The sequence below is a fragment of the Heterodontus francisci genome, chromosome 1, assembly GCF_036365525.1.
Source record: "Heterodontus francisci isolate sHetFra1 chromosome 1, sHetFra1.hap1, whole genome shotgun sequence".
Lineage (NCBI taxonomy): Eukaryota > Metazoa > Chordata > Chondrichthyes > Heterodontiformes > Heterodontidae > Heterodontus > Heterodontus francisci.
Genome location: NC_090371.1, coordinates 34182769 through 34200938, shown reverse-complemented (window position 1 = coordinate 34200938; position 18170 = coordinate 34182769). Strand labels below are relative to the sequence as shown.

The 18170-nt window shown below is 42.4% G+C and overlaps 1 protein-coding gene across 3 annotated transcripts in view; it reads left to right on the top strand.

Moving 5' to 3' along the window:
* LOC137368686 (pantothenate kinase 2, mitochondrial-like) overlaps positions 1-10304 on the top strand; it is a 39408-nt gene extending 29104 nt beyond the window's left edge. For all 3 annotated transcript variants that reach the window (XM_068028844.1, XM_068028853.1, XM_068028859.1), the window contains 2 exons: positions 2606-2731; positions 8573-10304. In XM_068028844.1, the coding sequence (XP_067884945.1) occupies positions 2606-2731; positions 8573-8623 (177 nt within the window). In that variant the 3' untranslated portion in view covers positions 8624-10304. The remainder of the gene's footprint in view (positions 1-2605; positions 2732-8572) is intronic.
* The last annotated feature ends 7866 nt before the right edge of the window (positions 10305-18170 follow it).

The window sequence follows — 18170 nt, the reverse complement described above, 5'->3', positions numbered from 1 at the left end:
GTGCTTAATTTAATCCATTATTTTGCCAGTTACCAGTGCAAGACTAATGGATCTATAGTTAATTAAATTCATCACATTCTTCTTCTGTTATGAGTGCTTCTGTTTTTTTTTTTTGAGGACTCATGTATTTCAGAGCTGGGCATTGATTTATTTTGGGAAAATTGAAGACTCCATTGATGGATTTTTACCAGGGTCACAGAGGTCTGGCTTGAAAACAGTTACTGGAAGGCACCAGTTTTCAAATAACCCAAAAGGGGTTATTTTTGACTTGGAAAGATATTTACAAAGGAGTGATGGTTCAAGATTTATCTGGGCCATGAGGCTTGATTCCTGACTCTGTTTATAGTTTCGCTTTGGACGGATAGTTGGGATATGGACAATAGTTTAAAAAGGCAGTTGGAGAAAACTTGCCAAGGATGCAGGACCCCAGCTCAGTCTGTTCCATTCTATGAAAAGCCTGCCAGTTTTCCGTCTCTTGAAGCACCTTTAAGAAACTGCCTGAAACCTCTGTTAGTGCATTTTCCCTGGAAAGCCTGCCCAGACTGATCTTCAACGTCGCCTGAAAGGAAGTGTTCTAGGAAGCTCCCAGTGACCGCCATTTGGGTGTCAAACCAAACCAAAGGGCATCTTTCCATATCTTTCTTCAAGAATTAACCAGTATTTAACCCAAGTTTTTTTTGGTCGGTTTTTGTAATAGAGCTCTAAAGCGCAAATCCCTTTATTTTTTTGGTTAATCAGTATATGCGTGTGTGTGAGGGGCTAAGATAAAAAGGAAACTTTAATATTTCAATCTCTGGTTAAGACTTGTTTTACAATCTGATAATTTTATTTTTTATTAAGGAAACCTGGTTGGTGTATTTTATTCTGGGTAAAATACAGTACTTGATCGATATCGGAAAGTGGGAAACTTTAAATGTATGTTATGACCTGTGGAGAAGTGGAAATAGAATAAACAGTGCACTACTCCCACCTCAGTCTTAACAATAACTCATCTGCACAGAGAGGGGGCGGAGGGTGCATGAGAGAGAGAGGGGACAGAGAGCATGGGGGTTGTGGAGAAAGCGGGGTGGGGAGTGAGATACAGAGAAGGGGGTGCAGGGGGAGAGGAGAGAGAGAGAGCGAGACAGAAGGGGGACGAGAGTCATAGTCACTTACTTAGAGCACAGAAGGAGGCCATTCTGTCCATCAAACCCATGCCGGCTCTCCACAGAGCTATGCAGGCAGTCCTATTCGCTGGCTTGATCCCCGAAGCCCTGCAAGTCTATTTCTCTCAGTTGGTCATCCAACTTCCTTTTGAAGTCATTGTCTCCAGTTCCACCACCTTTGTGGACAGCGAGTTCCAGGTCATTACCACTCGCTGCTTTAAAAAAAAACTGATTCCTCATATTCCTGTTGCATCTTTTGCACATAACTTTGAATCTGTGTCCCTGGTCCTAGAGGGGAGGGTGAAGAGAATGAGACACGTACGCGCACAGTGTATGGGGAGAGGAGGAAGAGAGATCAAGGTCTCTGCTGAAAAGTGGACATCTATTCAGAATACTCCATCACTACATCAACTGTGCGGGCAGAGATTGACTAATTACTAAAGCAAAAACAATGCCAGGTATGTCACTAAATCGGTTTTCAATATAGTGACAAAGTAAGTCAATAAATGAGTCTTCTCATATAAAGCTTCACAAAAATGCACGTTTGTTGTTTTTATAAGTAAAATAAGTTTTTAAGGCCTTTATCTTTCAAAATTTGCTCACTGGTCCCCTGGGCTGAGCAAAAATCGCAATGTGGCCCTCCGCCTGAAACTGTTGGAGAACCCCCTGACAAATCATGTCAGATTTAATATCCTGATTGCTGATGTTCAGGCATGCTACTACTTCCATTCCCAGTATACTGTGATCATTTGTCATTGGCAGATCAAGATGAGTGTTGCCTCCCTAATGCTGCCAGAAAACAGTCATGCATTATATTTACACTTATTAACTCATTCTAAACTTCTTGGGCATTTCTATTGTATATTAAACTTGTTACGTTTTCCATTAGAATGACTGCACATATCCTATTATCTGGGTTCTGCTTCATTCCACCCTACCTTTTGCAACCTCAACCAACTTTATGGCTGAACCTCGGGTTCCAACCTTGGGGCATAGGAGAGAGGGGGAAGCATTCCACGGAGTTTCTCAGTCAGTGGTAAAGGCTTCAATGACATCTGCTCCATTTTGAACCCTGTCTTAAAACCCCTCTCCACCTCAACCTGCTTTCAGTCACCTTTCTTAACCCTTCTACTAACATCTTTAAGTGGATACTCTCCTATTTCTTTCAGTGTTGGCACACTGCAATTGTAAAATATAAATTCTTACAAGAATTGTTGAAAAACTTGAATTTTTAAATTGTATAATCTGTACTTTTCATTTGTGAGCTGTTTAAGATGATTCATTTTTGTAGTGCTATTCGTGCACTGATCCTTTTTTGGAGAAGCAGGGAGTTGGATTGTGCACTTGATTTTGAAATTGTAGACAGTAAATGTTTTGTACATTTCAAATATTTTGCATTCTAATTGAAATTTTATTTTGCTACCCTTAAGGTTTGTAATTCACTAATTCTTCTTCTTTAGAACATTAGCAGAGTGGTATTTGTTGGTAACTTTCTAAGGATCAACACTTTGTCCATGAAATTATTGGCCTATGCTTTGGACTACTGGTCGAAGGGACAACTGAAAGGGCTCTTTATGGAACATGAGGTAAGCTTTTTTTCAAAAAAAAATAAAAAAAATTTCTAATTATTTCAACTATATTGAAAGACTTTTATTTCTAATAATGAGTGATCATAATCCATTGCATTGTTATAGTAACATGGTACATAGCAAGATGAGTGCAATTCCCTATACGAGCGTATGTTAGGAGCAGGAGTAGGCCACCCAGCTCCTCGAGCCTGCTCAGCCATTCAACAAGATCATGACTGATCTGATTGTTACCTCAACTCTACATTACCCCCTACTCCTAATAACTTTTCACCCCCTTGCTTATCAAGAATCTATATTCCTCTTATTTAAAAAATATTCAAAGACTCTGCTTCCACTGCCTTTTGAGGAAGAGAATTCCGAAGACTAAACCCGGAGAGGAAAAAATTCCCTTTATCTCTGTCTTAAATGGGTGACCCCTTATTTTTAAATACTGATCCCTAGTTCCAGATTCTCCCACAAGGGGAAACAGTACAAGAGAAAGCTCGCTAGAAATATAAAAAGATAGTAAGAGATGCCAACAGATATATAAAAAAGAAAAAAGTCAACAAAGTGAGCCTTTGTCCTGTAGAAAGGTGAGGCTGGGAAATTATCATGTGGTTATTATTAGGGGGCCTGAACATCATTTCCACGTGTGACTTCTTGCCTTTATCATTTCTCATCTCTACCCAAACAGCTTCTACATCCTGGTTTCTTGAACTTGGGTCATCTATTGCACTAATACCATCATTAATTAACAGAGCCACCCTTCCACTTTTTCCGAGCTCCCTGTCTTTCCTAAATGTCATGTCTCCTTCAATATTCAGGTCCCAATCTGTCATCCTGCAGCCTTGTCTCCTGTAATGGCTCTCACATCATAATTATTTCTATTTGTGCTATCAGTTCATCTGTTTTGTTTTGAATGCTACATGCATTCAGATACAGAGCCTTTAGTTTTGTCCTTTTTATTATTTTTGTAGCTCTAGGTGCTGATTTACACTTGGATCTTGGATAGAGAGTCTGTCCCTTCCTATCACTGTCTGTTTATAATTTCCCATATTAATACCTTTCTCTCTTGCCTTGTCTCTACTCTTCTATTTGCCACATCTTCCCAAATTTGATCCCTTGCCCCCACCTATTAAGGTTAAAATCCTCTTCACTTCCTTAGTTATGCGGCTCGCTAGAACACCAGCCCCAGCACAATTCAGGTGTAGACCATCCCAACTGGTCCACATCCATCCTATCAAGACCCCTCAGGGACTTGTATGTTTCAATCAAGTCGCCTCTTGCTCTTAACTCGAGCAGGTGCAGCCTCGCCTGTCAAACCTTTCCTCATCAGACAACTCGCCCATCCCAGGTATTAGTCTAGTAAACCTTCTCTGAACTGCTTCCAACACATTTACATCCTTTCTTAAATAAGGAGACCAATACAATACACAGTACTCCAGATGTGGTCTCACCAATTCCCTGTATAACTGAAGCATAACCTCGCTAAAATAAAAGAAAAATACTGCAGTTGCTGGAAATGTGAACTAACAAGAGAAAGTACTGGAAATACTCAGCAGGTCAGGCAGCATCTGTGGAGAGAGGAGCAAAGTTAACGTTACAGGTCAGTGACCTTTCATCAGAACCCCAGGTTCATGGCTACAGAACTTCAGGTTCTGTTGAAAGGTCGCAAACCTGAACAGTTAATTCTTTCTCCACAGAAGCTGTCTGACCTGCTGAGTATTTCCAGCACTTTCTGTTTCTGTTTCAGGGCGGCGCAGTGGTTAGCACCGCAGCCTCACCGCTCCAGCGACCCGGGTTCAATTCTGGGTACTGCCTGTGTGGAGTTTGCAAGTTCTCCCTGTGTCTGCGTGGGTTTCCTCCGGGTGCTCCGGTTTCCTCCCACATGCCAAAGACTTGCTGGTTGATAGGCTAATTGGTCATTATAAATTGCCCCTAATACAAGTAGGTGGTAGGGAAATATAGGGACGGGTGGGGATGTGGTAGGAATATGGAAGTAGTGTAGGATTAGTATAAATGGGTGGTTGATGGTCGGCACAGACTCGGTGGGCCGAAGGGCCTGTTTCAGTGCTGTATCTATATATAAAAAAAAATTTCATAACCTCCCTACTTTTGTATTCCATTCCCCTTGCAATAAACGATAACATCCTATTAACTTTCCTAATTACTTGCTCATCTTGCATACTAACCTTTTGCGATTCATGGCATGTGCTTTGTAGTTTGATGTGCTGAAGTAGCCCAAGGCTGGACTTTGTCTGGAGCTTCCAACATGAAGTCATTATGGATCCAGCACTTGACCCTGTAGATAGGGGAGGTGGTGGCATAGTGGTAATGTCACTGAACTAGCAATCCAGATGCCAAGGTGAATGCACTGGGAACATGGGTTTGAATCCCACCCAGCAGATGGTGAAATTTGAATTCAATTTTAATTTAAATTAAAAGCGAGTCTAACAGCGACCATGAAACCATTGTCGATTGTTGTTATACCACATCTGGTTCACTAATGCCCTTTTAGGGAAGGACACCTGATGTGGCCTACATGTGACTCCAGACCCACAGCAATGTGGTTGACTCTGAAATGGCCTAGCAAGCCACTTAGTTGTATTAAAACTGCTGCAAAGTGTAAGAAAAGAAATGATACTGGACAGACCACCTGGCATCGACCTAGGCATTGGAAACGACAATGGGAAACACAGCCCTGTCAACCCTGCAAAGTCGTCCTTCCTAACATCTGGGAGCTTGTGCCAAAATTTGGAAAGCTGTCCCACAGACCAGTCAAGTAACAGCCTGACATGGTAATACACAAGGAATCATACCTTACAGACATCACCATTGCCTTCCCTGGGTATGTCCTGTCCCACCGGCAGGGCAGACCCACCAGATATGGTGGTATAGTGGTATGCAGTTGGGAGGGAGTTGCCATGGGAATCCTCAAGATTGACTCCTGACCCCATGAAGTCTTATGGCATCAGCTCAAACATGGGCAAGGAAACCTCCAGCTGAGTACCACTTATCGTGCCTCCTCAGCTGAATGAATTAGTGCTTCTCCATGTTGAAAACCAATTGGAAGAAACACTAAGGGTATCAAGGGTGCAGACTGTACTCTGAGTGGGGGACTTAGATGTCCATCACCATGAGTGGCTCACTAGTACAGCTGTTTACCGAGCTGGCTGAGTCCCAAAGGACATGACTGCTAGACTGGGTCTGTGGCAAGCGGTGAGGGAACTAACCAGGGAATAACCAACTTGACCTTGTCCTCTCCAATCCACCTGTCGCAGATGCATCTGTTCATGACAGTATTGGTAGGAGTGACCACCACACAGTCCTTGTGGAGGCCAAGTCCCGTCCTCACATTGACGATACCCTCCATCGTGTTGTGTTGCACTACCACAGTGCTAGATTTCGAACAGATCTAGTAGCTCAAAACTGGGCATCCATAAGGCACTGTGGGCCATCAGCAGCAGAATTGTGTTCAATCAAAATCTGTGACCTCATTGTCTGGTATATCCCCCACTCTACCATTACCATCAAGCTGGAGGCCAACCCTGGTTCAGTGAAGAGTGCAGGAGGGCATGCCAGCACCAGGCATACCTAAAAATAAAGTGTCAGCTTGTTGAAGCTATAACATAGGATTACTTGCATGCCAAACAGCAGAAGCAGCATGTGATAGACCAGGCTAAGCGATCCCACAACCAGCGGATCAGATCTAAGCTCTGCAGTCCTACCACATCCAGTCGTGAATGTTGGTGGACAATTAAACCTCTAACAGGAGAAAGAGGCTCCAAAAATATCCTCACCCTCAATGATGGGGGAGCCCAGTACATCAGTGCAAAAGACAAAGCTGAAGCATTTGCGGCCATCTTCAGCCAGAAATGCAGAGTGCATGATCCATCTCTGCCTCATCCTGAGGTCCCCGGCATCACAGTTGCCAGTCTTCAGCCAATCCGATTCACTACGTGATATCAAGAAACAGCTGAAGGCCCTGGATACTGCAAAGGCTATGGGCCCTGACAACATTCCATTAATAGTACTGACTAGCCGCGCCCCTAGCCAAGCTGTTCCAGCGCAGCTACAACACTGACATGAACCTCGCCAATTGCCGCTTAACAGTCTACCCTCGATCATCAAACTAATTGAAGGGATCGTTGACAGTGCTGTCAGCTGGCACTTGCTCAGCAATAACCTGCTCAGACGCTCCGTTTGGGTTCTACCAGGGCCACTCAGCTCCTGACCTCATTGCAGTTGTGTTCCAAATGTGGACAAAAGAGCTGAACTCGAGGTGAGCGTGATTGTCCTTGACATCGAGGCAACATTTGACTGAGTATGTCATCAAGGGCCCTAGCAAAACTGGAGTCAATGGGAATCGGGGAAAGCTCTCCGTTGGTTGGAGTCATGCCTAGCACAAAGGAAGATGGTTGTGGTTGTTGGGGGTCAATCATCTCAGTCCCAAGACATCACTGCAGAAGTTGCTCAGGGTAGTGTCTTCGGCCCAACCATCTTCAACTGCTTCATCAATGACCACCTCTCCATCATAAGGTCAGAAGTGGGGATGTTCGCTGATGATTGCACAATGCTCAGCACCATTCGTGACTCCTCAGATACTGAAACACTCTGTGTCCAGATGCAGCAAGATCTTGACAATGTCCAGGCTTGTGCTCATAAGTGGCAAGTAACATTGGTGTCACAAGTGCAGGCAATGACCATCTCAAACAAAAGCGAATAATAATCGTCCTTGAAGTTCAATGGCATTACCATCGCTGAATCCCCCACTATCAACGTCCTGGGGGTTACCATTGACCAGAAACTGAACTGGACAAGCCATGTAAATACCGTGGCTACAAGAGCAGGTCAGAGGCTGGGAATTCTGCGACGAGTAACTCACCACCTGACTCCCCAATGCCTGTCCACCATCTACGAGGCGCAAGTCAGGAGTGTGATGCAATACTCTCCACTTGCCTGGATGTGTGCAGTGCCAGCAACGCACAGAAACCTGACACCATCCAGGACAAAGCAGCCCGCTTGATTGGCACCCCATCCACAAACATTCACTCCATTCACCACCGACGCATAGTGGCAGCAGTGTGTACCATTTTCAAGATGCATTGTCGCAACTCACCAAGACTCCTTCGACAGCACCTTCCAAGCACCTGACCTCTACCACCTAGAAGGACAAGGGTAGCAGATGCATGGGAACACCACTTACAAGTTCCTCTCCGAGCCCCACACCATCTTGACTTGGAACAATATCGCCGTTCCTTTGCTGTCGCTGGGTCAAAATCCTGGAACTCCCTTCCTAACAGCACTATGTGTGTACCTACACCACATGGACTGCAGCGGTTCAAGAAGGCAACTCACCACCACCTTCTCAAGGGCAGTTGCGGATGGGCAATAAATGCTGGCCTAGCCAGCGATGCCCACATCCCATAAACGAATAAAAAAAAAACTCTGTCCAAGCTTAGGACATGGCCAATTTATTTAGATTACTGTGTGCTGTTTATCGTAACTAGTTGCTCAAAACTGGGTGTAATACAATTTCTTGTGCTCTCTCGACTGCCCACATGTCTGTTTGAAGTGCATTTTCAATAACTCTATTTGAAGTACTGCTGTATTTGAAAGCTTTGTTTCCTGAGGGGTGATATTTTCATATGATTTGAGGGGCTTGCTTTTCTTGGAGTATGGTTTATTTGCATCGTGTGTACATTTTTATGGGTCCATAGCGTGACAAATCTGGAAAGTTAATTCTTTATCAGGTGTTGGACTGACCATAATACTGAAGTTTGTGATCCCATGATTAATTTAGTCCTTATTTTGAACTGAAACTGTAAATATTTTGTAACTTCTACTTTTTTGTTTCAGGGTTATTTTGGAGCAGTGGGTGCCTTGTTAGAACTAGTCAACTCCGTTTGAATCTTCAAAAGAGAAATCCCCTCACTTCTTATGTTTGCTCGGTTGCGAGGTTCCTACAACATTGCCGCAGTAGAGAAACTACAGAAGAAAAGTATTCTAATCCAAATTGTAATGTAGTGAGGTTCTTCTGAACTCTTTTTTTTTTGTTTGTTCTTTCAGTTGGAGGTTTTGTGGGTGCAGCGGGGGGAGGGCTGTTTTTAATCCATTTTAAATGAGCACCTTTTTAAGAATAGTCTGTAAACATCTGCACTTCTGCCTGCCTTTATTCCCCCAGAAGCTTTGTGAACTAAACTCAAAAGGGAGCTATTGGGAAGTGTGTATGTGTGACATTTGTGGAGTCTTTTGGAGAAATATTTTTCTAAAGTTAAATAGCTATTTTATTAAATATTACATTGCAAATACATATGTCTACAAGAAAGGAAATCCTAGCAGGATTGAAATATTTTAAAATTCAAGTGTAATGGAGGGGGAGCAATCTCATTTTCGTCTTTAATCCAGTTAACTGGTGATTTAGAATTTTATAGTAATCCTTTTGAGTTTGAAATTTCACTGAACCTGTGGTTTATGATTGGTAACTTAAGATGTATTTTTATAGATGTAGGATATGTAAAAATACAGCTTTTGTCTACTTGTGATTTTATCATGCACCATTTCATTAATATTTCCAGATTTTATTTTTTGACCTGAAGTCCCCAACCCCTACCACCACATCACTGCCCTGTCCCCATCTGATACAGTACGTTCCAGAACCCAGGAACTACTGCTTTGGGGCATGTGAAAGCTACTTGGATTCACTTGATGATGAGCTCTAAATCTCAGTCATACAGAGAATGAAGGATTCAGCAGGTTTGAGCTGCAGTGTGTTCCCATACTGCCCTGCTTCATTTTTTCTATGAAAAAAATTGACTAATTCTTTTTAAGAGTTAGTGTTGTTTAAACATGCAGTAATGGCATGTTAACTGCCTGTGTGAATGTCCTTTTGTATACAAAATGGAGTGTACTGGCAGTTCCCATCTGTCCAAGCGGTTGAGGCAGCCAAGATTGACTAGAAAATAATTCACCAATGTCAAGATTGTAGCACAGTCTCAGGTTTCTGAGAGCCATTGCAAACTGCTTGAGCTCCGTGCTCATGGTTTATGACCTATGAACCCCTTGGTCCAATTACTGTGTTGTAATTGCTTCCAGCTGTCCACTTTATTCTCTAATTTGGTTATTCTGACTCATTAAATTATTTTTTTTTCAGATGTTTAAAGCATGTATTGAAATGATGCTGTGGATTCCACAACACCTTTATTTATACTGCACATATAAAAATAAATATATTTTACACATAGGAGCTATTGAATGCAGTGAACACTTGTTTTAAAAAATTTGAAAGTGGCAACTTTCACCATTTTAATTGGTGAATTGCTAACATGAGATAGACTCAGTTATCTATCAAAAATGAAGATGGAAAATAGAATTTTCTTCATTCAAGGTTGTTGCAACATGGAACACAAGTGCCTATTGAGGCAGGTGGGAGAAATATGAATGGATCCACTGAATGGATAAGGAAATGGCTACCTTCAGTGTTGTAGATTCTGTATACCAACTGTGGCTGAGAGGGTGACCAGATCTTAGATTTGCATTATTTTGAGCCAAAATCTGTGGCTGCATGCATCTTAATAAACTGAGTTTGGAACAGTCTCTGTTCATTTCCTAAAGCATAAATGATGCATAATTTTCCATTAGATTCCCACATTGCTTGTTGTGGTGAGAATAAGTGTCATGGTGATACAGGAAATAGTGGCCTGGCAATGATTTTTTTTTTTTGCATTTAAACAGAATTAGATTGTAAGCCTGCTTGCTTTTACCTAATTTGGGATGTGTAACTTGGTTGCACTCGTACACATGATCTTACCTAATTATTGGGGTACAGCAAATGGAATTTAATGGCATCAACCATGTTAGATTTTATTAGATTTATGTTCGATGGGGCCAAGAGTTAGAAGTGTTTAATTTCCAGCATTGACTTGCACAATAGCAGCGAAGTAAAATTTTACGTACTACTTATAAGCCAGACACTTTGCACATTCATGCGATTACCACGATGGAAGGCAAACTAGTAAACCATGCTTTTTTTCCCCTCCAGTAATGCCAATGTTCTACAGTTAAGAATTGTTCTCTGATCTATTCCATAAATGCAAAAACAAATTTTAGCACAAGAGGAAGCCAGTTTGACTGTTTTTGCCTGGTTGAAACGGCATACACTAGAGCATAGAACATTCAATATCTTTCCAATAAGTGCTTATATGCTGTTTGCCTGGAGTTTTGTTACATTTCATTCCAGCTCCCTCCGTTATAGTGTGCTGGAGTCTACAAAACTCTGCACTATACATAGAGTACGAGAAGCGCTTGCAGTATTCTGAGCCTGTGCCCTATCAAGTCTTGTGTTCCAGAACAAGACTCCAGCTGCATGGTGTCCATTGAATGTGAGTGTTGCAAGAGACACCTCCTTCGGTTGTTGGGCCTTTGCTCCTATAGGGGCCTTATGATCAAGTGCAAGTTGTACTTCAATTCTCCCACACAACTGTTTTCTTCCTTTAGTTCAAACAAACTTGAACTGCACTAAATCTGCCACTTCTGCCTGTTTCCCAAGGATTATTTCATATTGTGCTGCCTAAATGGCCTTTCCCTGTACATTTGTTGCTGTTGGACAAGGAGGGTCAGAGTTCATGTGCCAAAAAATTATCTTTGCATTTTATGTACTCTCAGGAACACTCCATATTCTATCCTCGTGTGCAGAGCTAGACAGTTTTACCTGCACATGTGTAAAGTCACCAGCAAGTGGAGATTGTTTCCCAAAGATGACAGCCATAGAACTCTGCATGCTCTGGGAGAACAATCCTGGATAGGGAAGGTTCTGTCTCTAGCTGTCAATTTTGCAGTTGCCTTGAAATTTTGCACTGTGGGTTCCTTTCACACAACAGCTGGAGATACTGCCCAAATCTATAGCGCATAGGTGCACATGGTGTCATGGGAACTATTTTGCTTCTACCACTGAACTAATTTGTTACCCCGTGCAAAATGTAAAGCAACATGGATGCCCTGTACTTTTACTGCCTAGTGCCCTCAAAGTGCAGGACATTATTCAAAGGACACATGGCAATGTGGGCACCTAGCAACCCACTCTCTCTTCCCTGCGCTGCCCCAAATAGAAAGGTGTTACTCAACCCTGTTCTGGTCTGTGACCATAGACGTACAATCAGGCATTTTTTACATTTTTGTGAGATGGCTCGGCCAGCATTTATTGCCCTGGAACTGAGTGGCTTGCTAGGCCATTTCAGAGGACATTTAAGAGTCAACCACATCGCTGTAGGTCTGCAGTCACATGTAGGACACACCAGGTAAGGACAGCAGATTTCCTTCCTTAAAGGGCATTAATGAACCAAATGGGTTTTTACAATGATGGTCATCATTAGCTTTTTAATTCCAGGTGTATTAATTGAATTCAACTTTCACCATCTGCCATGGTGGGATTTGAACCTCTGTCTGCAAAGTATTAGCCTGGGCTCTGGATTATTAGTCCAGTGACATTCCAAGTATGCCACTGCCTCCCTGGTGTAAGTGATCACTATTCTGCTAGTTGCCATTATTTATTTAATTATTGCCAACCCATGGTCTTGCTACGATTCAAGAGTTGGGGTGAATGGATGGATAACTGCTAGGGGACCAAGGCAATAAATTGCAGTCAAGGCTTATGACATTTGAGGCATCCAAGTGTAGAGCTTTCATACTGATTGGTAGGTGGTATATGTCTTGGTGCAATACACTATAGGCTCCTTAAACAAAAATTCAACTGCCTAGATTAATTAGCCTGCTGTGGAACAGTCTGATCCAGGTATCTCAGATTTATTGTTTCCTTGTGTCTTCTACAATTTCACGCTGCAAAGAAATGTAATGAAGCTGGCTAGGAGAAGCAACATCCAGACAGGAAGATGATGCAAATCAGGCTACATAACATTGTTCACTGATACAAAAATGCTGCAGATCTGAAATAAAAACAGAAAATGCTGGAATTACTCAGCAGGTCAGGCAGCATCTGGTGCAAGAGGAAACAGGTCATCTATCTGAAACATTATCTATTCCAATAGATGAAATGTCACACACCTTTCACATCTGATATTTCGTCTGTTGAAAAGTCAGCGACCTGAAATGCCAACTCTATTTCTTTCACCCCAGAATGCCCCCTGATCTGCTCAGTATTTCCAGCATTTTCTGTTTTTATAATATCCTCAGTACATGGCGTAAGGCAGGCTTCATTTGAAGTATTAAGTACCTGAAACCGTTAATGCCACATGACTTGCTCAATGCCCTGACTTCCTTGATTATTACAGGCTGCATGTAAAACATCTCCATATAACATCTTTATTTTGGCCAATCCCAAATGAACTTTCCTGACAACAAAAAAGTAACATTTGGTGAAATTTTATTCACTTTAATGCTACGATTTCCCTTCATGTTTCCTTTTAATAGTGCATAATGTGCTTTCTATTTAAACTTGTGGGCTGCAAAATTTGTGTACAGAGCACGTGTTTTTGGGGTGCAACAATTACACTGATTTTCACTGCTATTTTGAACTCTGCTCCAGCTAATTCCCTCTCCCAATCATGCTTGGCTGAACATACATTCAGCAGGAAGGATTCCACCCCCCCACCCCCACCAGCACCATTAAAAGGAATCATAACTATTTTCAGGTCAGTTAATTGATTTCTACTATGCATAAATGTTTGGTGTTTTCTAGAGTTCTTCAAAGTTGCTAAATTCTGCAAGGAGTAGCACAGCAGGTGAAAGACTTTTCCAGAACCACTGCTCCCTGGCATGTTTCAGTAATAGACATTCCCTTTAGAATATAATATGACCAGGGGAATGGGCAGAGGATGCAGTGGAGATAGCAGAGGGATTTGCCATAATCTTCCATTAACGTTGGGAGGTGCCAGAGGATTGGGAAGGTACCCTTGTTCAAGAAAGGGTGTAAGGACATTCCTAGCAGTTGCTGGCCAGCCTGTTTGACATCAGCAGTTGGTGCCATGCTGTGGTGGTCTGCTCAATGGCCAGTTCTGTGCTTTTTTTTTCTCCTCTTCCACCCAGAAGAGATGAGCATGATTAGGCAAGTGGGCATTTGAGGCAGTTTCCCACTGCCTTCCTCAGGGATTCCAGGGCTGAGGGGTTTGTCTTATGAAGAGAGATTGAGCAGTTTAGGCCTTTACTCTCCAAAGTTTAGAAGAATGAGAGGAGATCTAATTGAGGTATATAAGATGATTAAGGGGATTGACAAAGTAGATATAAAAAGAATGTTTCCTCTTGTGGGGCAATCTAGAACAAGATGTCATAGTTTTAGGATAAGGGGTAGCAGATTTAAAACCGATGAGGAGAAATCGCTTCTCTCAAAGCATTGTTTGTCTGTTGAATTCACTACCCCAGAGTGCGGTGGATACTGTGACATTGAGTTAATTTAAGGAGGAGATAGACAGGTTTTAAAATTAGTAATGGGTTGAAGGGTTATGGAGAATGGGCAGGAAAGTGTGGAGTTAAGGTCAAGATGGGATCAGCCATGATCATATTGAATGGTGGGGCAGGCTCGAGGAGCTGAATTGCCTACTCCTGCTCCTAGTTCTTATGTTCGCAGGCTGGATTGAAAATTGAACCCACATTGTTGATATTTTGAACACACACTAGCTATCTAGCCAACTGAGCTACCTGGTCCCCAACAGTAGTGTGTGAGGTTTTAGAAACACTTAATCATGGAAAAAATTAGCAAGCACTTGGAGAGGTTTGAGTTAATTAAGGAGAGCCAGCACAGATTTATAAAAGGCAGATTGTGTTTGACTAATTGAACTTTTTTGATGAAGTAGCAGAGGTTGATAAAGGTAATGCGGTGAATGTTGTCTATATGGATTTTATGAAAGCCTTTGACAAAGTACCACATAAAAAGCTGCTAGCAAAATTGAGGTTCATGGAATAGGAGGGCCAGCATATCGCATGCAATTCTGGTCGCCACACTACCAGAAGGATGTGGAGGCTTTGGAGAGGGTACAGAGGAGGTTTACCAGGATGTTGCCTGGTCTGGAGGGCATTAGCTATGAGGAGAGGTTGGAAAAACTCGGATTGTTTTCACTGGAACGACGGGTGGAGGGGCGACATGATGGAGGTTTACAAAGTTATGAGCGGCATGGACAGAGTGGATAGTCAGAAGCTTTTTCCCAGGGTGGAAGTCAGTTACTAGGAGACATAGGTTTAAGGTGCGAGGGGCAAAGTTTTTAGAGGGGATGTGCGAGGCAAATTCTTTACACACAGGGTGGTGAGTGCCTGGAACTTGCTGCCGGGGGAGGTGGTGGAAGCAGATACGATAGCGACGTTTAAGAGACATCTTGACAAATCCATGAATAGGAAGGGAATAGAGGGATATGGGCCCTGGAAGTGCAGAAGGTGTTAGTTTAGGCAGGCATCAAGATCGGCACAAGCTTGGAGGGCCGAATGGCCTGTTTCTGTGCTGTACTGTTCTTTGTTCAGTGTCGGCTTGGATAAAATAATATTGACTTAAGGACAGGAAACAGCAAGTCAAGGTAAAAGATGTTCAGACTGAAGGATGGCAGACAGTTGTGTTCCCCAAGGGTCGGTGCTGGGACCATTGCTTTTTTGTTTGTTATATGTTGTCATATTAGGCCCCCACCTGCCAAGAATGAGGCACATTTAGTTTGTTATGAACATTGATTTTAAATTGTTACTGGAGTGAAGAAAGGACTTGTTAAACAGACCAGCCGTGGCTGGAAAAGACATTTGCACATTAACAGACGGTGATTGGAAGGACAAAGAACCATTCCCTGGCACATTCAACCCACAGTGGACCTTGATCACCAGGTATTGTGTGTAAGAGGAGCATTCCAGGCTAGGCTAAGATGATACAAGCCACAGAGCCAAGACATGGCTACAACACTGGCATCTACCCTGCAATGTGGAAAATTGCCCAGGTATGTTCTGTACACAAAAAGCAGGACAAGTCCAACCCAGCCAATTACCGCCCCATCAGCCTACTCTCAATCATCAGTAAAGTGAATGGAAGGTGTCATCGATAGTGCCATCAAGCGGCACTTGCTTAGCAAGAACCTGCTCAGTGACGCTAAGTTTGGGTTTGGCCATGGCCACTCAGCTCCTGATCTCATTATAGCCTTGGTTCAAACATGGACAAAAGAGCTGAACGTGAGGTGAGAGTGACTACCCTTGACATCAAAGCAGCATTTGCCCGAGTATGGCATCAAGGAGCCCAATTCAAGTTGACCTATTGCTCTGCTCACCATTGAAAGAACTGTTTGATGCCTGCTGCAGCTGAAATGTTTTGAATACCTATCTACGAAGAGACTATTTTATCAAATCCGTCTGGAGACTTCGAGTAGCATTTGATTATTTTCACATTAGAATACCTCACCCATCAGGAACATAACTCACAAAGACCTACTTATTTATTTATTAAGAAACAGCTAATTTTTAAAAACACCACTTTTAAAACTGGTTAACTTTTGAATGTGTGTGTGAATGGGGAAGTTAGGTTAAAATAAGTTATAAGGTCTTTAGACATAGGTTTATCTTAATAGTCTAAGGTTTAGTCTTAATAAATAGTTAATTTGGTCTATTTTATTCTGAGGGTTACTAGAGTGTTTAATTTGGCTGTTTTCTGGTTGGGTGGGAAAACTTTAATAATATGCTGCGACCTGTGGAGTGATGGGACTGAAGTGACAGTGCATTGCTCCCACCTCAGTCGTAACACTGTTGAATCATCTAAGTAGAACAGTCTCTTTTAATGGTACAGGCCTGTATTCTTTGTAGTCTTGAATTTGTTGAGTTGTTGAAGATTTCCGATTGGAGGTGGCAGTCACTTTCAGTTCTCTGCTGCACCAGTTGAAGTGTAGAATCAGCAGCAGGGCTTCTTGTTTAGGTGGGTCTTTCCACAGCACTTGGTTGGACTCCTTCTGTGAGGTTGTTTTGATTTCTCTGTCTCTTTCCCTCCAGAGGGCTACCTTTTAAGGTCACAATTCATCAGTTGCATTTCTGGTACTTGACACATGGTCTTCTCCCCTGGTGTGACCACACAATGGACCAGAAAATGGAAGCCAGAGCCATCCATTTATGTCTGGATAAGTTTAATCCTGTTATGTGGCTACTTCACAGCTCCTTTGCTTCAGAAGAACCCATTCAATTCAGGAATGTCTCTTGATGGGTTTAATTAACACTTGTTAGTCTGGAATGTATCCATTTGTCCTTCTGAGATAGTGAGGCAATGTTCGAATACAGAGGCTGGGTCGTCTTGACATTTGGCAGCCATCTTTTGCAGCATTGTCCACCTTTTCTTTTAAAAGTTCAAGTCAATTTTAAAGAGTCCACCTTGAATAAAGTTTGTATCTGAAAAGTAGGACTATGATATGTCTTTACTCAGCATTATATTATCCAATAAGTCCCTGAAAATCAACTATAAGGGAATATTGGCAGCACAATAATAGATTAATAAAGGGGGCATGTAAAAATGCGCTATGTCAATATCAGAGCAACTAATTGCAAACTACAGAATCCTATGGCAGTCTGTAAGTCAAGGCTACATTTTGATTTGAAAGCATCCAAACTACCCCCAGATAAATAATGAAAAAAGACATGGAAGAGCAGGCATCTAAGCCATACCTGCCTTTATTAAGTATCATCCTTGATATAACTATCTGGCAATGTCTGCTTCCACATATTGTAGTCAGACCGCTGCATACCATTTATATTTGCTGCAATGGCACATGCAGGCCAAAATGGATGTCAGTAAATGATTGTGTATCATGCACTTAGGTTCTGATACAATGGGTGAAGTCCTTAGAAGATGACCAGGCTTTCAGTTGTGCATTTTATGTTGTATGTGTGCTTTGCTGGGGTATAGATATGTTTGAGTTCTTGGCATATGTGAACATTAACTGTGAAACAAGTTGACCAGAAACATTTGCATCACACAAGTGCCAGCCAATGACTATCTGCAACAAGAGGGAATCTAACAATTTCCCTTTGATGTTCAATGACATTATCATTGCCAAATCTCACCATCAACAGCCTGGCGATTGTCATTTACCAGAAACTGAACTGGACCAGCCATGTAAATACTGTGGCTACACAGGTAGGTCAGAGGCTGGGAATTCTGCAATGAGTAACTCACTTCCTGACTCCCTAGAGACTGTCCACCATGAATACAAGACACAAGTCAGGAGTGTGATGGAATGCTTGCCTGGATGAGCACAGCTCCAACAATATTCAAGAAGCTCAGCGAGGGCAAAGTAGCCTGCTTGATCAGCACCCCTTCCACTATTTTAAAGACTCACTCCATCACGGATGCACAGTGACAGCAGTGTGTGCCATCTACAAAATGCACTGCCAGCAACTCACCAAGGCTCCTTTGACAGCACCTTCCAAACATGTGTCCTCTACCACCTAGAAGAACAAAGGCAGTAAACCCATGGGAACACCACAAGTCACACACCATCCT